General features: G+C 41.7%; 1 protein-coding gene across 2 annotated transcripts in view; it reads right to left on the bottom strand.

Moving 5' to 3' along the window:
- Positions 1–3,833: 3,833 nt before the first annotated feature.
- ZNF704 (zinc finger protein 704) overlaps positions 3,834–23,721 on the bottom strand; it is a 236,492-nt gene continuing 216,604 nt past the window's right edge. For both annotated transcript variants that reach the window (XM_065902640.1, XM_065902641.1), the window contains 4 exons: positions 20,244–20,511; positions 17,830–17,934; positions 7,710–7,807; positions 3,834–6,798 (listed from right to left, as the gene is read on the bottom strand). In XM_065902640.1, coding sequence (XP_065758712.1) covers positions 6,687–6,798; positions 7,710–7,807; positions 17,830–17,934; positions 20,244–20,511 — 583 coding nt within the window. In that variant the 3' untranslated portion in view covers positions 3,834–6,686. The remainder of the gene's footprint in view (positions 6,799–7,709; positions 7,808–17,829; positions 17,935–20,243; positions 20,512–23,721) is intronic.

The following is a 23,721-nucleotide window of genomic DNA, read 5'->3' as shown; positions in this document are numbered from 1 at the left end:
TTTTTCCCAACAGTTGAAACCAGTGCCCAAAGGCTGTGTCTGTCCATATACAGGTTCTCTTTGGTCTGCACACTGCTGGCCAAGAATTTGAATTTTGATTAAGTGTCAGGTAACATTATATTTCCAAGTCAGAAGGTCTAGCGCCCTGGGCCTGATTTCTGCATGGTTCTGATTGTCTACAGCTGGGGTCCCCCTTCAATGGGGACACATGTCCTCTGGTTCACTGTGATCTCTGTCATTCTCTAGTGTCCTTCTTTTGCCTGATCTGAATCATTTGTTTACACAATTTGCCTGTTCTTTCTAACGCATCTGCTATGTACCATTAGGAGGCTTCCATTTAAATATGAAGCAAGACTCATTTGATCAAAAACCATGCAGCAGTGAACACTTCTTGGGAAACTGTAATGCCAACATTAGAGATGTTCCAAGAGAATGAAGAGAGACGTTGGACTGCCTCATCGCAGAGATGAAGCTGTACATGTCTTCCCGTAACCCTGTGCATTTCTAGTCCTCATGTGCGCAGATTCTGAAGCCTGTTTGAAAGCAGAGTCTGAGTGACCCTTTGACTACCTCACAGGGGTTGCCTAATGGGTGTAAGACTGTTCTGTCCTAGCTTTTCTTTTGATGTTATCTGCATACTTGACTAATTAGTCTAGCTTTTGAATTACTAAAATCTTAGAAAGAAAAGATGTTTTCTTGCTTAACAGTGAGTGGGCTAGAAAAAACTAATGCATTATGAAATGGTTTTGGCAAAGCTCAGAATTATTTGTGTGGTTAATCAACTCTCCATGGTAGCCTTCCTTGTTCCCTGACTCCTGGGAATATAGTGACTTTCTGATCTCAAACTTGCCTGTCTGTGAACTTCTCATGTGAAAAATCAAGCACTTGTTCTGATAAGGAAATGAAAGTTGTTTAGTTAGTGGTGAGCACAAAATTATTTTAAACATCACCAATCAGCTAAGAATTGTATCTTTGGGCTTATACACTATGATTTTAGAAATTACCATCAAATGACACTTGCTAGTCAAATGCAGCTTTGTGGTTCTGGTAGGCTGGGCATTAAGCTTGTCCTTGTGACAGAAATCTATCACGGTACATGACAGAATTTACAAGTTTATTTCTCTCATTGCCTATAAGCATATTTATTAATATTTTAAAGATTTCAGATATATGATTCTTAAAGTGTTTTCTTTTCCCCAAATACTTTGAAAAAACACTGGTAAAGATAAAGGGAGTAGCTGTTGCAATCTTGATTCTCTTGTAATAATCTTTCCATCTGATCTGCATTTCTACTCTTGCTGCAGAGGGTGGATTGAAAAGATATGCATCAAAATGCTTGCTTAAAAGAGGCATAGCCCTTTGTTTGGAGAGCAGGAATTGCTTACAATATTAACACTTCCTGTCTGGTAAAATATTGTATTTTAAAAAATAAGCTACAATGTATAAAACCAAGGTCATTTCCCACAAAATGTTCATGTTCTTTGTGATTACAAAACGCTGCATCTTGTAAAATATTTCCAGTTCTGTTAACTTGAGAAGTTAAGTACTAATGCTTATTATAAAAATGTCACATCTTTCAGAATTGTAGAAGCCTACGCAGTGTATTTCCTGCCTTATTTGGAAAATTAAGTTATAATTATTATTGTATTTAAGATCACATTTTGACACAACACATTACTATTGTGATTCTCAGACTCACAAGAAAAGTTGTAAAACATGAGATTGTCTTCAATTAAAAAACAAAAAAGGAACTATTTACAAAACAGGACCAGAAGTAAAATTCCCGTTTTGATTTCTAGTCCTATGATAGATACACCTTTTAAAGCACATATATCATTGGATCTGGGCTTTTACAGTTAGTCATGATAAGCAAACCAGTCGGTCTTAAATACATTTTACACTTTCTTGCTCTACTGGTGTGCATTACTTAGTGATACAATTGGTATCTAAAAGTGCTTATAAGCTCATTTCATTTACCAATTTCCGGTTTGACTAGTTACAATATGAAAGAAGGAAACAGTTCCGCTCTGGAGGAAGCCCCACAGGTATGGGGAACAGAGAGAAGGTGTGTGCTGCTGGTTGGGTGATTTTCTTAGAGAAACGAAAATTCCAGTTGACCCGTGCGCCCAGCACTTTCTCCACAATGATCCGCATCCTCATCCATATTCATGAATCCTGCTCTTGTTTCCACTCATTTGTATGCACAAATTCTCCCCTGTGTTCATATAGGTCAGAGCTACAGTTGATGTGGTCAATAGAAATTCTACAGGGTCATGAGAAAAGGCAGCACCTTGTCCACAAAAGTCCATGGAAGTTTGCTCCTTAACCTGTCATTAAAGCAAAATGCACAACTTTCACATCCCTCCCCTACAGAATTCTTGCGTACAGCTAATAATCAGTTCTCCAACCAGCTGATTATAAAAAGGAACACCAAGGCGTCATATTCATAATTACATTCAGAAACAGCCTTATATGAGTCTGTGAAAACCCACCAGGGACTGCGCTGTGGTTCAGACGTCACCCTTCGAATGCAGGTCTAAGAAACAAAGAAACTGCTCCGTTTCATAGAGCATTCCTCCACACCTCAAAAAGTTTGTACTGTCCAGTTCATGGAAATTGGTCATGAAATGGTATGTTCATTAAAAAACAAACAAATTATTCTGACCAGAAAAGATGCTGGAGATAATAAAAAAACCTTTCTAGTCTTAAAATTCTCCAGATCCACTTTTCACATACCCTTTAGTTTTCCCTGAGGAAATGATTTTTTTTTTTTTACAGTATTTTGCTACTATTCTCAAGGTATTCTCTCCCATATGTACAGTTCGTGCCACTTTTCCCTAAACTTTCCCAAGTGAGTGCTGCATTTTCCTTTTCCAATGAAGTCAGATGGAGGCGGACATGGGTTGAGCAGTGCTGGCCAATTCAGAACTGCTTTTGAGTGTGGCTTAGTGTGACATCAGTGACAGTAGACTTCAAGTGATCTTGAAATCTGATAGAGAGCATGTTAATTTCAGACACTTTTTACAACATACATGTAACTTTTTTAAAAAAAAAAAACTTTGTTGGAAAGTCCAAGAACTGTAACATGCATCTTTCTCTATTGAAAAGTTTTCATCTGCAACAAGGTTATGACTGGACAAAGACTCCTCTCATAAAGGGCACCTTCCCTGTTGGTGCACGGAGTTGATGATAGGCATGCACATTCCTGCTCAGAAACCCACTGCCCTCTTCCTGACACTGACTTTCGCCAAACAATGGAGGGAACTTTTTAGCAAGCGAGGAGGAGAGCAGCACGTGCTCACCGGAGATGTGCGTGGGGCATGCAGCATCCCTGCCCGTGCACGTCCCATGAAGGAGCTGTCTCTTGGCTTTAAGCAGTGGCTCCTCGGATGGGAACATGGCAGCTTCCTCAGAGATGCCCAGGGACAGTCACCACCAGCTGATCCGCACTAGGATGGTGAACCCCAGTCAGGGGTCCAGAGTCCTCCTGTATCCCCTCTCTGGCTTCACCCACTTGCTACCAGATGTTTCCTCCAGGTGGTCACACTGCCTCCCACTCATTGGTTGCACATCCTCTGGGAAGGACTAAGGCTTAAAATGACTGCTGTCTGTTGTGCAGCTATCTGGAGAAGCCTGTCCATCACCAGGGAGTGCCTTCTTTGGAAAGAGATGAGAAATCTTTTCTGCAGGAAGGGGCATCGGGGAGAGAAAAGTCAAAGGTTGCCACATGCCTTCTTTAGAAAGACTCTGGAACCAGAACACATTGCCTTTGCCATTCCTTTTGCACATTCTCTGAGCTGCCCATGGTAGGCGGGGCTCCCATTAAGCAGCTCCGTGCCCCTGGGACTTTCATCTCACTCATCTCCCTCCTCCCCTGACAAATGAAGACACAAAAGAACATGGTACCACAAAGAAGGCATAAAATAAATCCTGGGCTTAATTTGGCACATCATTTAGTTCCAAAATATAACAAAATATCTCTACTTTTTTTTTTTTTAATTTTAGCATTTACGATCAGTGTTGTATATTACAATTTGTAGCTCTCTGGGTGGCTTGAAAGAAATTTTATCCCTTTTCTTCAAGGCCAGCCAGGTGAGGCCTGGTGCAGAGAATAGGTGTCTGTGTGCAGCAAGTACTGAGGGTCTGTGCCCACCTTGGAGCTGGAGAAGAGGACATGCAGAGCCCTGGGCTGGCCTGAAGAAAGGAGCCCCGCATGGGTCAGAGATGTGGACAGTGTGTGAGAAGAAGGTTTCAGAAAGGAGAAGAAATCCCAGGGAAGCTGCATTCAGGTCTACGCTTCTGCTTACACCCATGCATCAGCTAACAATCAGGTAAGGACTGAGCTTGGCTCAGCCAGGCCAGAGCCCAGAACTAGTCATGGACTGTCCCTCTGGGGGCAGAATCACAGAGCCTCACGCCAGGACTGTCCATAGCCACCATCTCTCCCAAAGTTCTGGGAGTGGGGGGATAGCTTTAACCCCTTGCCATTTTAATCTCTTTTGATTAGTGATTTAACCCAAGGAGCAAAGGCCATGGAACTTTGCTGGAGAGAAAACCCTCTCCTCCAGGGTTACATCCAACAGCACTGAAGTCCACAGTGAGCCTGCTCTTGGCTGACCAGTCTGGGATTCACCAGTGGGCACTGTGGCCGCTGGGCAGTCCAGTCACAGCGCAGGGCTTCCTGGTTCAGGCCAGAGGGTCACCTTCTAGCTGAGATGCCAGTGGGCGAAGCAGCAGGATACCAGGGAGAAGAAAAGACAGGCTGGGATAGAGGGTGCAAATACGTTTCTGTTCTTAAAAAACCCTTTCCTGGCTGACCTTGTCATACACTATAGCTGGTACTGTACTGATTGGTAATCACAATTTTAATCACAATGTGATATTAAAAGAGAAGCTCTTTCTCTGCTCTCTTAAGTGTTTTTAAAGAAAAATGAAGGAGGAAAACAGGATCTCTTTCAAGGAATAATTCTTCAAATGTCATATGAGAGTTTAAAAAATAAAATTGCCAAAATATATGAACGCACAGATTGTTACACTGTAGAACCTCCTTTTTCCCCTTGTGTATTAAAAAAAACCAAGGATATCTGTTATGACTAGATGACTTCTTTCTACTCTTTAAAAAAAAAGTGTATGTACAACCTCTAAATATATTAAACTTTGCTCTGTGCAATTGCACTCAACATTCCTATGGCTGATCCTAGGCCCCCGTCCCACACGGCGCATCCTATAAGGTGCTCTTGCGTCTTTGCATAGGTACAGGACGAATAACTCGAGCAGGGCGATCAAGAGGAGGGTAGACAGAATGAGCTTATTTATAGGGCTTGAGAACTACCCCTGTCCTGGCACCACTCCTAGCAAGACGGACGAACAAACACACACCAGGCTAGAAAGTCTAATAAATGGAACACAGTGCAAGCCCTGGTCCTATTGAATTGAAAGATTCCTATACCAACACGCAATTTCCTTTTGGTGTTTCATACATTCCCTTCTGAGCGAATTCTTAATGAATAGCTCCAATATTCTGATAAGAAAAATAAAGGTTTGGACCTTCCCTTACCCCATATAATCTTTATAGTGTTCATGAACCCATCTCCCAGACGCGCTAAAGCCTAAAACCTATAAAAGTGCACTCGGGATGGATGTTGACCTCACATGACTTTCTGAACGTATGGAGGCTGTGCTCTGCATGGTCGGAAGCAACCTGCTGGGATGGTCTGAGTTCTCTACCTTTTCTGAAACCAGTCTGCTGTGGCGTTTTGAGGGAAGGCAGGCCTGATGAGCCACTGACCCGGCAGCAACTGTCAGATGAGCAGTGATGAACAGATCTGAGCTGGGGTTGGCATCGCATCACTGAAGGAAGCTTCGAGGCTTACCCAGATGGCGACACATCAGGTCTTGAGTGTACTGTAGCCAGGAGAAAGTAGGTGGGGCCATCTCTCAGGGTGGGGCTTCTGAGGGAGACTCCCAGACGTTTTCCAACAGTGACGCGGGATGTCCTGAACTCAGCTGGGGCTGAAATCTGCTGGTGATGTCCACTATCAATCTCTTTTCGGGCTTATGCCCTCCAGGGCCCTTCAAGCGAACAGCTCTACCATGGTTCAATTTGGGGCCATTCTTCAAAACAAAACAAAACAAACAAAAAAGACATAGAAAAGATACCCAGAGTGCTGCCACTTCCTGGCAACACATCATGATGTGAACTGCTCCCAGAAGTCGGATGGAGAACAGGGAAAAGACTTCACAATGAAAACAGCTATTGTTCTTTATACAAATGCTACTGAGTAACTTGTAGCTTCTTAAGTGTCAAAAAAAAAAAAAAAAAAAGATCTCATAAATGGTATTATTGAGAAAGTTTATCAAAATAGGCCTCCTTTCTAGGAAAAATGGGCTTGGTTGGTTCGATTGCTACAGAAGTCCACAGTTTTCAGACCTAGACCTACAGCCAAAAAAAAAAGTTGACTTTTCTTTTTAAGGAAAAGAATAGTTACAGCTGCTCTCAGCTGGGTTCTCAGCAAGAACAGGGAAGGTGGTGACCGTTTTTGTTTTTTTGCTGTGATTTCACCAAGGTTCCTAGAAGTGCTTTCCCTGGGCTTCAAGTCGGTTTGGTGCGGAAGGAAAAGCACTTTTCAACACCCTCGGAAGAACACGAGGGCGGGAGTGTCTGGGGCGGGCTAGGGGCCCACGCATCAGTCAATGAAACGCTGGCAGGCCTTCTTCCAGCGGCAGGCTGTGCACCACATATCCCGGTTCTCCATGCCGTACACCTTCCGGCACTTCTTGCCCTCTCCCCTGGGCTTCCTGTAAGACAGGCCAGGAAACGGTGTTCAGTGCGAGGGATTCTAGAGGCATTCTTTGGAGACCTCAAAATCCCTGGAAAGCTCTAGAAAAAGTTAGGCCACACCGCAGGGGGTCTCTCTAGGTACAGAGGTTAACCTGTGTGGGATGTTTTCACCGTACTTCATCACTCACCTGCACGCAGTCTTGTCTGACTCTTTGCAACCCCTTGGGATGTAGCCAATCAGGCTGTCCATGGGATTCTCCAGCAAGAATACTGGAGTGGGTTGCCATTTCCTACTCCAGGGGATCTTCCTGACCCAGGGATGGAACCCGTGTCTCCTGCATTGGCAGGCCTATTCTTTACCACTGAGCCAGGTGGGAGGCCCTTCACTGAACTGTTAAAATTTGCTACTTTTAAGAGTACTTATAGCCTTCTTCAGCTTCTACATGTCCATTTAGAGACATGTCTATTGGGACATCGTCATTACACTGAATTACATGAGCAAATACAAAAATTAACAGCAGTGAGCACTACTCTTTCAAGTTTTTAAATATGTACTTTCAAGTGGTCTCTGGCTTTTCAAATGTCTAGCGTTCTGGTCAAGGGAATCCTGGGGAGGTCCTCCTTGGTTTGGGTCAAAAACTAAAATTCACATCATACCGAGGTTAATGCAACATGCCTTTAAAGAGACCCAGTAATCAGCATTACCTATTCTGCAAGAGAACTAACCATGAACTGTTGCTCCAGAAAAATGAAAAATCTTTATCAATAGTTAATGGATGGGGGGAACCATGGGAACAAAGGAATGGGTGTTTCACCCATTCCAGGGGAATTTTATGGAAGATTGTATCTCTGGTTTCTCTCTTCCTTGTAGTTCTGTTTTTCGGCTAATTCCCTAGAGAGGAGGCATGTGGGTTTCAAGCACTCATACCTTAGGCTGACCGTCCCTCTTGGGGGGGAGGACAGGACGGTGTGAGTGTGCGGTCTCTGCTCTCCTGCGCCCACCGGGTGACTGTGGGTTGGTGACACCTGTAAATACATGGGAAACAAAGTTGACGGGGCAGGCTCTCCTCATCATGCATTTCCTCAGCCTTTGCCACGTGGGCAGTGGTATCTGACCATTAGACACGGAGGCAGTGCTTCATTCATAGAGACCACAGGTTAAAATGGATGGGGTGATGCTCCTGGTGGAATTTAAACGCAACCACCAACAGAAAAGATCTGGCAACAATGAACACTTCAGAAATCTTCATGACTTCACATCTCTGCATTCCAAATTGCTCATTTTCACTTGAATAATACTTTAAACCTTGAAGGATATACTTCTTCCAAGCTTCAATCATCTCTCTTTTAAAGAAGAAAAGAGGTTAAGAAAGTTTTCTAAAATTATACAGCTACTCAGGGGCAACACACAGTGCGGACCTTGGCCTTCTGTTTATTCAATTAGATTATTCACAGTCAATAACATAAATGGCTTCTTGCATAAGACTTCCACATGGCAGATTCTGGGGTCCGAACGGGAACAAAGGCAAGCAGCAAAGAGCCTGAGCAAAGCAAGAATGAACGTCAACCTTGTAGAACTTTTGAGCACCCACTTTGTGCCAGGGTCCCTGACAACAGCTTCGCTTTCAACAACTATCCCATGTGATAAGTGTTCATCGTTCCCAGTTTACAGATGAGGAACCCAAGCACAGGGAGGTTAAATAACTTGCCCAGGGTTGTGGAACCCGTAATGGCCAGAGTTGAGCTCTCCCTGATGCCAGACTGTGTGTTCAACCGCCTCATGCTCTTGTCTCTCAGCTGTGATGATGGGAGAGTCCGCTTTGCTCTCCCTTCCTCTTGTGTTTCTCACTTATTCTCTTTGCATCACCTGCTCACATAACACTAAATATCTCCCAGCAAATGGGATTCTCAGGAGCTCCAAAAAAACTAACAAAAGACAAATGCCGTGTCATGTAAATATACAAGATTGCCATACACAAAAGAGCAAACATTTAATAAGCTTAAAAACTTTATCACTGAGAAGCCAGCATGACCACAGGAATACCAGTACTGATCAACAGTCATGGGAACGTCCTTACGCACACTTAGAGAACTGACTTTCTCTAGTATAGGGACCTGGACTTTTAATTTTTTTTTCAATTAAAAAGTTGAATGTAAAAGAATGGACATATAAGTGCTATTTTCCCAGCTATAAATTAAGAAGAATTAAACACGTAAGAAAAAAACTAACATTTTAAACCACTGTTGCTATAAGTCTGATTTATTCTGTACCATTGGTCTTCACTTTTTTTCCTTTTTTAAAAAACTTTATTTTATTGTAGTAAGAAGAACTAACACGAGGTCTACACTCTTAACAATTTTTTAAGTGCACAATACAACACTGCTGACTCTAGATATAATGTACAGCAGATCTCTAAAGCTTATTCATCTGGTTTAATGGAAACTTCATGTCCATTGATTAGTAACTCATTTATCCCCTCCTCCTAGCCCCCATGGGCTTCCCTGGTGGCTCAGACCATAAAGTATCTGCCGGCAATGATGGAGACGCAGGTTTGATCCCTGGAGAAGGGAATGGCAACCCACTCCAGTGTTCTTGCCTGAAAGTGAAAGTCGCTCAGTCGTGTCCGACTCTTTGTGACCCCATGACCTATACAGTCCATGCAATTCTCTAGGCCAGAATACTGGAGTGGGTAGCCTATCCCTTCTCCAGGGGATCTTCCTGACCCTGAAATCAAACCAGGGTCTCCTGCATTGCAGACAGATTCTTTACCCACTGAGCTATCAGGGAAGCCCCATTCTTCTTGCCTGGAGACGCCCATGGACACAGGAGTCTGGTCAGCTACAGTCCATGGGATCACAAAGAGTTGGACGCAACTGAGTAACTAACGCTTTTACACTTTCCTAATCCCTAGCAACTACCATTCTACTTTTTGATTTTATGAATCTGACTATTTTAGATATACCATACATTGTAAATGAAATCATACAATATCATATAATATTTGTCTTTTGGTGACTGATTCATTTCACTTAGCATAATGTCCCTGGGGTTTATCCACATCAGCCTGTATTTTAGAATTTTCTTCTCTCTCAAGTCTTGAATATTATTTTACTGTATGGAATACACTAAGTTGCTTTTTAAGCATTCAGATTCCTAAGTACCAGTCCAGATGTACTGAGAAAATGTCTTGGGATGGGTTTCAGGAATTTACATTTAAAGTATTTCCCCAAATTCTCATGAAAGTGAAAGTCACTCAGTCGTGTCTGACTCTTTGCAACCCCATGGACTGTAGCCTGCCAGATTCCTCTGTCCATGGGATTTTCCAGGCAAGAATATTGGAGTACAGTGCCATGCCCTCCTCCAGGGGATCTTCCTGACCCAGGGATTGAACCCTGGTCTCCTGCATTGCAGGCAAATTTTTACCATTGGAGCCACCACGGAAGCCAAATTCTCATGCTTATTTACTTTTGAGAACTAATTAACACCATGAGAAATACTCTGCTTGTTGAGATCATTATAAACTCCAGATTTACCTGATATGGTGCAAATAATTACTGGAGGAATAAATGAATATGTTAAACAGGGAAGAGCAAAGATGAAAGGGCATTTCAGAGTTCAAAGCCTACAGCAATATTGTCCTCAGGGAATGACTAGCGGCCAGTATATCTGGTTCTGTCTTGTCCTTGAAATACCAGAATATCATTTTCCTTTTCTTTTTCATATCAGGATGAGAATTAATTTTCCATTAAAGAATTAATTAACTGACTCTACTTTTTGCTAAAGCTGGGAGGGATTGAGGGCCAACAGAGGTGAGTAACATACATAATATAAAATGAAAGCTTTGGAGTTCAGTGTATGCGTTTGATGTGGATGGGTATGTTCTTCCAGAAGCAGAATCCCCACACACCCCCCATCCCCTTGGGATCAGGATGCATGCCTGTGCTCAGTCGCTTCAGTCGTGTCAGACTCTTAGTGACCCCATGGACTGTAGCCCTCCAGGCTTCTCTGTCCATGGGATTCTTCAGGCAAGATTACTGGAGTACGCTATCATTTCCTCCTCCAGGGGATCTTCCCAACCTAGGGATCGAACCCCCACCTGTTATGTCCCCTGCATTGCAGGTGGGTCCTTTACTACTAGCGGACCAGGATGCATATTAGCAAACCAGAGGGAGTGAAGGCTTCACTCCACTGTACAGTTTACCCCCACTGTAGATAATCTAGAATACGAATTGTGCTCAGGACAATGAAAAAAAAATTTTTTTTAATTATTGTGGAACTTGTAAAATTCCAAGAATACCTCCTTATTCAGTCAGAGAACTGGAAATGTTTAGGTGACACGCCAGGGACACTATTTCCATCAGTTGGGGATAATGTGGAAGGTTCTAAATTTTGCAAAATGGCCATACCCTTTTTGTGTGGGCTGGTATGAGATGGTAAAATGCTCTTCAGTCAACAAATATTTATTAGGTTCTCACCATGCCCAGGTGGTGCTAGTGGTAAAGAACCTGCCTGCCAGTGCTGGAGACATAGGAGACTAGGGTTCAATCCCTGGGTCGGGAAGATCCCTTGGAGGAGGGCACGACAACCCACTCCAGTATTCTTGCCTGGAGAATCCCATGAACAGAGGAGTCTGGCAGGCTACCGTCCATGGGTTGCAAAGACTGAAATGATTGAGCATGCACGCATCCACATCCTAGGCACTGTTGTAGATTGTGGGGATACAGTATTGAACAAGATAAAATCTCTGCCCTCATAGAGCATACCTTCTGGTGGGGAGAGAGACAATAAGCACAAAAGAAGTAAGGGCAATTTAGTGATAAGGGCATGAAGAAACTAGAACAGGCTACCAGACCAAGGGTGATGGAAAGCATATTTGTTTACGGTGGTAAGAGAAGGCCTATTGCATTGGCTACCTTTGATCTAGAGGGCACTCTGGAGAAAGGGGAAGGCAAGGGCCAAGACCTCCCAGGTGCAGAGGCCAGTGGGGCTAGAAGATGCTGCATGGGAGGTGGAAGGCAGGAGGATGGGAGGTGGTGGATTCAGGTCAAGCCTTGAAGCTATGATGAGGATTTCGGTTCCATTCTAAGTGCGAGGGAAGCCAGTGGAACATTTTAATAAAGTGAGACATCCGATTAATGCTTTAGAAAGATCACTCTTGGTCCTTGTATAATGAATTAGAGATAGCCCTGGACAGGGCTGAAGACTACTTAAGAGGCTTTTGCACTAATTTAGTGGGGAAATGCATTGGTAATTTAGATGGGGGTGTGACAGTGATGGGAAGAAGTGCTTGGATTCATATCCTATAGAAGCAGACTCTGGGACCTGCTGACAGATGGGCTACAGGACAGGAAATATGAAGACAAATCTTTAGATTAGTCAGGGATGAATCAAGAGGAGTCAAGGATACATCCTGGGTTCTGGCCTGAGAGGATGAAGGGATATGGGTGCCATTTGCTGAAATTAAAAAACCGGTGACCTGGTCGGCTTACGGGAGGATGAGGACCAGGTTTGGATGTACTCCAGGAAGAATCCTTCTCTGTCGTTCTTCTTTCTGCTAATGGCTTCTTTAACTCTAGAGTTGAGGGCACACCTGTCTCGTGCTTAGTCCTGTCCTATGGCAGCCCCTCCTGTTTCACAACAGACCTGGGGTTTCTACAGCCTTCAGTGTAGCAGAAGCCAGGACTCACTTCACATACCAGCGTGTGGCCCAGTTCTATGGGAGGATGAATACAACCTAACTCGTGAGCTTTCCTGGAGACTTGTAAGATCAAGACGATCATGTTTTGGCGTCTTATGTTAACCGGGGCTGAGGGTGGGGAAGTCAGAGGGAGAGACTGGCAGAGGAAGTCTGCCAGCATTTATTCAGTGCTTGCAAATGTGAAAGATGGGCCACTGGGTTATTTATAATCTCTTTTAATCTTCACCAAAAAGCCTGAAAAAGCAATATCTGCATTTTGCAGGTAAAATAATTTAGGCTTGGAGCAGGGAATTGGCTTATATGGATGCCAGAGTTAAAAGCAGCAGCAGTAATTTCCTAAGAACTTGTTAAGCTAAATACCTTCCCCCATGTTATCCAATTTAATCCTCATAATGACCCTGCATAAGCAATGCTATCACTTCCACTTTATAGACAAGGAGATGGAGAAGGTAAGGAAGTGGGTGAGGCCATGCAATTAGTAAACAGTGGGACACTGGCTGTCTGACACTCATGGATCTTGGTATTTGGTTCTGAATGGTGCTAATGCCCTGTTTTCTGCTGTCTTCTAACCTGCCTCATAAATGGTGACAATAATGAGTGCCCTGGAAAACATGATTTCAGCTCTCTTTCCCAATGGCTTCCACATTCTGTATTTATTTGTTTTATATCTTAACTTTTTAAGTTCTATTTGGGGATTTGTTTTATAAAGTATACAGCATACTTGGAGAGAGTACTATGTTGTATTACTTCTAAATTAATAAAATGGGCTACATGCCTATAATTTGTCTCCTGATTAGGTGTGATTTCAGGAGAGTGTAAAGAACTCTAAATTACAGTCTGCAAAAATTATGGCTGATTTCTCCCATATGTTGAGTATATTTGTGATATATGAGTCAATCCCAATAAGGAGAATCCACTTTCTCTGCCCCCTGTTTAATAGTAATGAGATACAACACAGATAACAACACTAGTAAGTCCTACTCAGCGTCAACCAGTGCCAAGCATTGTGCTTGAAAATACAATACAAGGTAGTGGTTGTACAGCTAAGTTGAAGGCATTGCTTATGAGAGGTCCTGTGACTGACTGGCTAGAGGTCACAGCTTGTAAATGCCAGAGAGAGTATTTGCCTCACATCAGATCAATAATGGGCTTCCCCGGTGGCTTGGTGATAAAGAATTCGCCTGTAATGCAGGAGGTGCAGGTTTGAACCCTGGGTCAGAAAAACCCTCTGGAGAAAGGAAATGGCAACCCACTCCAGTATTCTTGCCTGGAAAATCCCAATCCATGGGATCGCAAAAGAGTCGGACATGACTCTGGGCAACTAAACAAAAACAAAAGCAGTAATGCAGATATGTTCTTCTGTAAATATATTACAGAAATTTCTCTGTGATTTTCTATCTCTCAAATGGAAAAAAGGCCCCTGTCTTGGTTTTAATCTGTTCTAACAAACAATTTTGAATCCTCCATCAAAGTATTAAAAAAAAAAAAATAGCTAACGAGCTAATAAGTACTATTTCAGGTCTGGAGATGATCTCTCTGGCCTGAAGCCTCTTGGCATGGCCCTTGGATAGTAGATTGATTAGCTCCTACTTACTTGCATGGGGCCTATTATGGGCCAGATTTTGTGCAGTCCTACCTTCACATGTCAAAGCCCTAATTCTCACTGTGGCTGTATTTAGAGATGGAGCCTTTAAGGAAGTAATTAAAGATATGTGTTGCGTGTGTGCTAAGTTGCTTCAGTCATGTCCAACTCCTTGTGACCCTATGGACTGTAGCCCACCAGGCTCCTCTGTCCATGGGATTTTCCAGGCAAGATGCTGGACTGGGTTGCCAAGCCCTCCTCTAGGGGATCTTCCTGACCCAGGGATGGAACCTGCATCTCTTAGGTCTCCTACACTGGCAGGCGAGTTCTTTACCACTAACACCACCCAATGAATTAAAAAAGGTGGGACCCTGATCCAATAGGATTAGTGTCCTTATAAGAAGGGACACCAAAGGGCTCTCTCTCCATTTCCCCACCTCCAAAAGAAAAGGCCATGTGGGGACATATTGAGAAGGTGGCCCCTGACAAGTCAGCAGGAGGGTCCTCATTGGCAATTGAGTCAGTTAGCACATTGGTCTGAGATTTCTGGCCTCCAGAACTGTGAGAAAATAAATGTGGGTTGTTTAAGCCACCCAGTCTCCTATTATGGCAGACTAATACAGGGTCCAAGAGCTCTCAGCTTTCTGCCCTGAGAAGACAGCGAAAGAAAGGGAAATAATTAGAAGAAAAGAGGAGTCACTGGGGAAAAACAGGTCAAGAAAGCTGTAATTAACCATGGTCTTCTCCCTACCTTATGCCCATAGCCTTGGGCTAGACAAGACTGAATCTATAGTTAGTTTGTGAATATGCAGATCGACTTTCTCAGCTATACACCTCTGGGAAGAAGTCTTACCCAGGGAACTTATTAAAGGCCCTAGTTCAGGAAGTCCAGTGTAGGCAAATGAATAAATAAAATTCTGCAAACCTTGGGATTTCACAGAAGGAGATTATTTCTACTTTCGAGGAAGCATATGAAAGCATCTCCTCTTCAACACTAGGTCTCAAAGACAGGGGAAAAAAGGAAATCTTAAATGGGGTTGACAACTTCAGGGTACTTGCTTTTGAGTAAAACAAGAAATGCGTTCATTAAAGAGGAGTGGCTACCCACTCCAGGATTCTTGCCTGGAGAATTTCATGGACAGAGGGCGACAGTCCATGGGGGTCAGAAAGAGTCAGACATGACTGAGTAACTAACACTTTCACTTTTAATAAAATGGCAACTGCTCTGTTCATCAGTTTGGATAAAGTTGAAGCCACCCCTAATACTGGTGCCTTATCATTTGAAACTTGTAGAGCTTTTGTCTGAAAACCCTATTACACAAATACAGGAGGTGGGGATTCACGTGTTCTCAGAGTCAGCCTGGCTCCCCATCTTCTAAGGGTGGGACTAGCACATGTGGAGAATTCAGGGACCGTTGCTGGCACCCAGTCAGTGGACATGTGAGAGTCCTAGGCTAGGAGGTGTGGTGTTGTGAGATCCAGCCCCCAGTATAAGTGGGCAGACAGCAAGCAGCTACTTTTTTACTTCTTTAAAAAAAGACATGCTTGAGAGTAGGACAACATGAACACTTTGAGTAGTAAACCTTCTTGTCATCTTTCTAGAATAAAACAAAAGCCTTGGAAAAGGGCAGCATTCCCTACTCCCTTATCTTTATTTTTAAATAGTAATGGCAAGCTTGACTGCTAGAGCCATCTAAAATCAGATAGATTGGGAATTCTCTGGTGAAAGAATAAATTAGTAGCTCACATAGGATTCTAGTGGGAATCTACTTAACTCAGTTATTCTACATACTTTCTGTCAAAGCTCTAGTCCAGGATGTCCCTGGTAACCAACAGTGAAGTGAGGAACTCTGAAAAATCTAAGACCTTGAGAGGAGGGCCGAGATATCCTTAGTATCCATAGAGAGAAGAGTCTTAAACTTTGCTTGTTGAGAAATCAACAAGAGGAGGGAATCTGACTGGTGTCCTGCTGTGTCCGCCACTTAGGAGATTCAGGGGACTTAAAACTAGTGAAAAGCCCACTCACAGTGACGTCACTTTATTTCAAAAGGAAATGATTTAATTAATAGAACAAAAGGGAAAATATTCCAAATTATCCATTTGATAAAAAAGGTAACTTGAAAGGAAATCTGAACTGCAATGTTCTGTCTACATGCTGTACTTATTTTTTCATCAGATGAGCAATGTGGGGTATGTTCCTGAAAATTCAGCTCTCATCAAAGACAGGAGTGAACAGAATTCAGGAGAGCAGGTCTCTGTAATTCTATGTTTGGAGCTGCCTCTCTGGGTTAGAAGGGTAGTCTCAAATGTCATATTGAGAGCCACTCAGGTCTTTTTATGTCTGTCCAAAAAAAAAAGTTGCCAAAAAGGCTGACACCCACCTCAGGGGAATTATTGTTCTTGCCAGAAGTAAAACTAATACCTCCACATCTAATCTCGTCTTTTTAAATGCTTCTAACAAGGTCATCCATCGTATTCTTGTTCTTTGAGAACAACCCACTCTTCATGAAGCAGGCACCTTTCATAAGTACTCCAGATCCACCATACTGCTTAAACATCCAATTCTAGGAGTATTTTTGGAAGCCACAGATTTTCAAATTGCAGCCAGCAGGATGCATTTTTATTGTTGGCTATTCCTCTAAGGAATTTAATAAATATTCTTTGACAGAGCACAGCATAATTGATTGAGCCACTTTCATTTTTATCAGCTCCACAGGAGGCCTTAGTATTTGCTGGAAACCTCTGGGAGTTGCCAGCAGTTGCAATAAGAAGCTTTTGTGAGGTCCTTGGGGAAAGGGGTGGAGAGGAGAAAATAAGGTTAATATCTATTATCATAAGCCACTTTCTGAACCTTATCAGGAGTTGTAAACCCCTGAGCATGAGCAATGTGGAGGTTTATGGATATTCTGTGATAAGCTGTAAAAGGCTCCATATCTTCTAAATGAATAGTTAAGAATCAAGTAAATTCATGGTGAGTTTTCAGACAGTAATTATTTAATATGTTAAATCAATTCTAAAATAATCCTTAAATCTGACGGCATATTTTAATACTCATTTATTTGCAAATTACCCATCAGCATGGATTATTTAGGCTTTGGAAGAAAAAAGTTGATTTCAATTCCTACTATCTGAACTTTCAAACAATAATTTCAAAGTCAAATTGTATATAGTTGAAAGAAAAATTGAAAGTGTTAGTATCTCAGTTGTGTCCGACTCTTTGTGACCCCCTGGACTGTAGTCCACCAGGCTCTTCTGCCCATGGAATTCTCCAGGCAAGAATACTGGAGTGAGTAGCCATTCTCTTCTCCAGGGGACCTTTCCAACCAAGAGACCAAACTCAGGCAGATTGCAGGCAGATTCTTTACCATCGGAGCCACCAGAGAGCTCATAATAATATATGCCATTAACCTGTAGAGTCTCTTTCTTTTATCTTTGGGGTCTGAGTTCAACTATTAATTTTATAAAACCTTTAGGAAACATGCAAATACACCATCCATACAAAAAAATCTTGATATATTTCCAACAAGTTGTTTATCAACAGATGAAACTGTCTTTTAGTTTCTAAAATTCCAGTCAAAACACCTTTTCACAGAGACGTCGGGCTAGTCTGGACCACAAGATAGCTTGCTACGTTTACAAATGTCACTTAAAAAAAAAATTATTCTGGCATTCCAATTTTTGTCTTTTCCTTGCATGCTTCTACCATTTGTTCTCTAAATGCATGCTTGGCTCTGACCAGATTTCTGGCTTTTTGCTTTTCTACTTACTGGAATGCCTGTGAAGGTAACTGGAGGAGACTGCCAAGAAATGCTGAAGCTGCTGCCATTGTGGGTGAACTTGGCTGCTCCTGGAATGGTCACGGGGGGCGTGGCCTGTCAAACAGGAGACAGAGAAAGATGTTTTGAAAGAATATTTCTCCTTGGAGTCCTCAGCTGTCATTACCAAAATAAGGCTTCGGAAATAATCTCAGCTTCATTAATGACAAAATTATAATAGGAAGAGATTAAACACAGTTAAAGAAAGTAGCTAGAGGTAACCTTTTATACATCTAAGCAATCTAAGGTATAGAAGGAGAAAGCTTCTGGCTGCTGATTTCCGAATAGAAATTTGACTATACATACACATACCTATCTTAGGACATCTGTGAGATACAATTCCTTGTTATCAAGTTGAGAGATCAGCTTTTTATAAGTGATGGTAGGTTGTCAATTACATTTTGGGAAGATAATTTGGCAATACATGTCAAAATTCTTAGTGTTCTGTACACTAGCTATTCCACTTCTAGAATTTATTCTAAAGAAATGGACACAAGGATGTTCATTGCAGAACTACGTATTATATATTTTTTTAAAAAACTGGAAACACATAGGGAAGATGATGCTGAAGAATATTCATTGGCATGGTAAAATGTTCATGAGATCTCAAGTGGAAACAGCAAAGTACAGTGGAAACAGTACTATAATAGATTCCGCTTTTAAAAATGCGCACAAAAATAAATAAATAAATAAAAATGCGCACAAAGAACAGTCCTGAAGGACCTACCAAAAATATGAACCAAGGGGCTTTCTTGTTGTTGGGACTTGGGATGAATTTTCTTTCTTTGCTCATGTTTTTAATATCTTTATGTTGAACACTTATATCTATAAGCAGAAAAATCCCAATGCTGTGAATCTATAGTTTGAAAAGGTACTTCTAGATCGCTTAGTGTATGTTCCAACTCTCATTATATACACAAGAAAAATAATTTAAGTTGGTTCAAGCCCACGATTTTGGACCTAAATGCAATACTGACAAACAAGAACTAAGGGATGAATTATTCCTTTTTGAATAGAAGAGTCAGGAATGAAAGTTGCTGCATCAACTAATTTAATAATTAGCACTATTCCATTGCTCTTGAGTTGAAGTCTACTTAATAAATGGCTGAATGTCTCCTCTACAAGTTTAGTTTTTCTACTTTTACAAATATATTTGCTAGTGGCAGTGGTTTTGTAACTGGCACCATTGGAAAATATTTTGGCAATACATAGCTGTTCATGCTCTATCCTAAGACTCAATAATTACTCTTCTGGAAATTCAATAGGAAAAAAAAAAAAAAAAAAAAAAAAAACTACTGGCACGGAAGTGTCCTCAGTAGCCTTATTGATGATAATTAAAAAGTAGATACCTAACATAAGAGAAAGAAGCAACTTGGTGTTTTGATTTAATTGAATTCAGTCATATATTCAGTTCTACAGAGAGTGTTTATAAACAAGAGTGGAAGAATATAAATTACAAATATGTACAGGAGAGTTTTCTTTTTAAAAAGTTACATAAAGTAGTCGAAAATTATGGGAAAACTTTTTTTCATTTGAGCGTATTGAAATTTTATTAAATTGAGACTTAAAAGAGTTCAGAATTGCTGGGAAGGCGGGGAAGGAACTTTAGCTGTGTCCTGTATTTGCAGGATTTGTCTCTAAGGCCTTAACAGACTATAGAGTGAGGCAGAATCACTGGAGGGTTTGTTAAACACAGACTGCTCGGCCTCACCCCTCGCTTCTGGTCTGCAGGTCTAGCAATGTATATTTCTAACAAGTTCCCAGGTGACGCTGACACTGTTGATCTGCTGAACACTGACAACCATGGCTCCAGCCTGAGACAGTTAGTTACCAATTCAGAGGCAGGGCACAAAGTCCTGGATCTGCAGTACAGGATGAGGCTGTCATTGTGCCAACGCTTTTCAAAGTTCATCTTTTCATTTATTTAATTTTTTTATCTAACAAGTACTCACATCATGTACCAGGCACCCTCCTGATAGTGTTACAATATTAAGGATTTTAATCCTCATAACAACTTCTCAGGGATCAGATCTTCAGTCAGTACTGGGAAGTTCAAGAACACCCTAGGGTCCAATCTGCATGAGATTCTGGCTTTAAAAGGAGAAAAAAGGCGAACTCTGCTACTGGGCTCTCCTGGATGCTGTTTTTCCACTGAGCTATCCTTTACTCACCTTGGAATCAGAAATGGCAACTCACTCCAGTATTCTTGCCTGGGGAATCCCATGGATAGAAGAGCCTGATGAGCTACAGTCTATGGGGTTACAAAGAGTCAGACACAATAGTAACAACCCTTAACTCACAGGTCAGAAAGCTACTGCTTCTGGTTAGGAGTAAAGTGGTTGCTCTCACGATCCCTAGCCAGTCACCTGGTAAGCGTGGTCAGTATGCACGAGGTAGAGGGTGGTGGGAGCAGAGCGGCTCAAGGGCGTCATCAGTTTTGTCTCAGTTTTGGCACAAGGAGTTTCTGTTCGGCTGGAATCTGGGATGGGAAAAGTAGGAGGCGAAGCCAGGGATTGGGAAGGCGAAACTGGGGCCAGGCTGCTCAGACCGTCTGCCACGGAGTCCGTGTTGAGCTTGATCTCGGTGTAGTAAAAGTCTTCTTCTCCATCACTGTAGTCAGACTCCCCAACACGCCTAATGCAAAAGAGAGCAAAACAATCCAACTCACCCACACTGCTTTCTTGCCTTGAGATCTTGTACATGCTGTTCCTTCTGTCTGGAATGCTTGTCCTCTGTCCTGTCTGCTTGGCAAACTTCTACTTATCCTGCAACTGTCCACTTCCGGGGAAGCCTTCCTTGATATCTTAAAGCAATTGACTCAACTAATCAACCAATCAATTATTAAAAAAAAATTTACTGAGAGTCTACTATGTCTAGGCACTTTTTTAGGAACCCAATATTAGAGTGAACAAAACAGATTCTGCCCTGATGTGACGTACAGTTTAGTGGGAGAGGCAGACAAGAAACTTGTAACAGAACACATCAAAAATAAATAATAATATCCCTGGGAATAAACCTGCCTAAGGAGGTAAAAGACCTGCACTTGGAAAACTATCTGACACTGATGAAAGAAATTTAAGACAACACAAACAGATGGAAAAATACACCATGTTCTTGGATTGGAAGAATTAATATTGTTAAAATGACCATGCTCACCAAGGCAATCTACAGAGTCAATGCAATTCCTATTAAAATACCAATGACAGTCTATGGCCATACCACCCTGAATGCGCCCGATCTCGTCTAAAATACCAATGACATTTTTCATTGAACTAGAACAAATAATTTAAAAAGTTGTCTGAAAACACGAAAGACTCCAAATAGCTAAAACAATCTTGAGAAAGAACAGAGCTGGAAGAATCATTTCCCTGACTTCTGACTATACTGTAAAATTACAGTGAATGAAACAGTATGGTACTGGCATAAAGAGGATTCCCAGGTGGCTCAGTGGGTAAAGAACCCACCTGCAATGAAGGCGATACAGGAGCCACAGGTTTGATTCCTGAGTCAGGAAGATCCCCTGGATGAGGGCATGGCAATCCACTCCAGCATTTAGTTTGGAAATCCCATGGACAGAGGAGCGTGGCAGGCTACAGTCCATAGGGTCTCAAAGAGTCAGACATGACTGAAGTGACTGAGCATGCATCCACTGGCATAAGAACAGATATACAGATCAATGGGACAGAACAGAGAGCCCAGAAATAGACTTACACACTTATGGTCCATTAATTTATGACAAAGGAGGCTAGAATATACAATGGAGAAAAGGTAGTCTCTTCCACATATGTTGCTGGGAAAACTGGACAGCCACATGTAAATGAATGAAATTAGAACATTCTTTAACACCATATACAAAAATAAACTCAAAATGGATTAAAGATCTAAATTTAAGACATTACACCACAAAATTGCTAAAAGAAAACATAGGCAGGGCACTCTTTGACATCTATTGTAGCAATATTTTTTTTTTTTGAGTCTGTCTCCTAAAGCAAAGAAAATGAAAGCAAAAATAAGGAAATGGGACCTAATTAAACTTAAAAACTTTTGCAAAGCAAAGGAAAACTCTCAACAAAGTGAAAAGACAAGCTACTGAATGGGAGAAAATATTTTCAAATGACATGACTGATAAGGGGTTAATATTCAACACATATAAATAGCTCATTAACTCAACATTAAAAAAAAAACCAAACAATTCTATTTAAAAAATGAGCAGAACTAAATAGACTTTTTCCCAAAGAGGACATGAAGGTGGCCAAAAGGCACATGAAAAGATGCTCTACGTCACTAATTATCAAGGAAATGGAAATCAAACCAATAATACCAACAATGAAATGTTACCTTACACCTGTCAGAATGACTGTCATCAAAAAGAACGCAACAAATGTTGGTGAGCATGTGGAGAAAAGGCAACTCTCATACACTGTTGGTGGGAAGGTAAACTGGTGCAGTCACTGTGGAAAATACTATGGAGGTTTCTCAAAAAACTAAAAATAGAACTACCATATGACCTAGCAATTCCACTCCTGGGTATATATCTGAAAAAAAAAAAAAAAAAGCAACCCACCAGAAACATCAATTCGAAAAGATACATGCACTCCGATGTTCATAGCAGTATTATCTATAATTGCCAAGATATGGAAGCAACCTAAGTGTCAATCAATATACGAATAGATGAAGATGTTATACACACACACACTGGTGGCTCAGATAGTAAAGAATTTGCCCGCAATGCAGGAGACCCAACTTTAATTCCTGGGTTGGGAAGATCCCTTGGAGAAGGAAATAGCAACCCACTCCAGTATTCTTGCCTGGAGAATTCCATGGACAAAGGAGCCTGGCAGGTTACAGTCCATGGTGTTGTAAACAGTCTGACACGATTGAGATACTAACACACACACACACATACACTCACACACACACTCACACTCATACTACTCAGGCATAGAGAATGAAATTTTGCCACTGTGATAACATGAATGGACTTTGAGGGTATTATGCTAAGAGAGATTAAGTCAGACAAAGACAAATACTATGATAGTACTTATATGTGGAATCTAAAAAATACAACAGGCTAGTGAATATGACAAAAAAGAAGCAGATATAGAGAACAAACCAATAGCTAAGGAGGGGGAGGGGACGAATAGGGGTAGAGGATTAAGAGGTATAAACTATTATGGATAAAATAAACTACAAGGATGTGTGTATGTATGTGAAAATTGTGCAGTTGTGTCTAACTCTTTGCAACCCCATGGCCTATAGCCTGCTGGGCTCCTCTGTCCACGGAATTCTCCAGGCAAGAATACTGGAGTGGGTAGCCATTCCCTTCTCCAGGAGATCTTTTCAACCCAGGGATCAAACCCAGGTCTCCCACATTACAGGTGAATTCTTTACCGTCTGAACCACCAGGGAAGCCCAAGAATACTGGAGTGGGTAGCCTATCCCTTCTCCAGTGGATCTTCCCAACCCAGGAATAGAACTGTGGTCTCCTGCATTGCAGGTGGATTACCAGCTAGGCTACAAGGATGTATTATTGTAAAACACAGGGTGTATAGCCAATATTTTACAGTAAATATAAATGGACTATAATAATAAAAAATTGTGAATTACCATATAGTGCATGTGCAACTTATATAATACTATTCATCAACCATAAGTCAATTAAAAAAAAAGTAAACCCATAAAGAAACAGATATTTAATACATTACTTCTAAGTCACTTCAGTCGTGTCCGACTCTATGCGACCCCATAGATGGCAGTCCACCAGGCTCCCCTGTCCCTGGGATTCTCCAGGCAAGAACACTGGAGTGGGTTGCCATTTCCTTCTCCAATGCATGAAAGTGAAAA

Source organism: Muntiacus reevesi, chromosome 12 (assembly GCF_963930625.1).
Source record: "Muntiacus reevesi chromosome 12, mMunRee1.1, whole genome shotgun sequence".
NCBI classification, from domain to species: Eukaryota; Metazoa; Chordata; class Mammalia; order Artiodactyla; family Cervidae; genus Muntiacus; species Muntiacus reevesi.
This window is presented reverse-complemented; position numbering and strand designations above follow the sequence as displayed.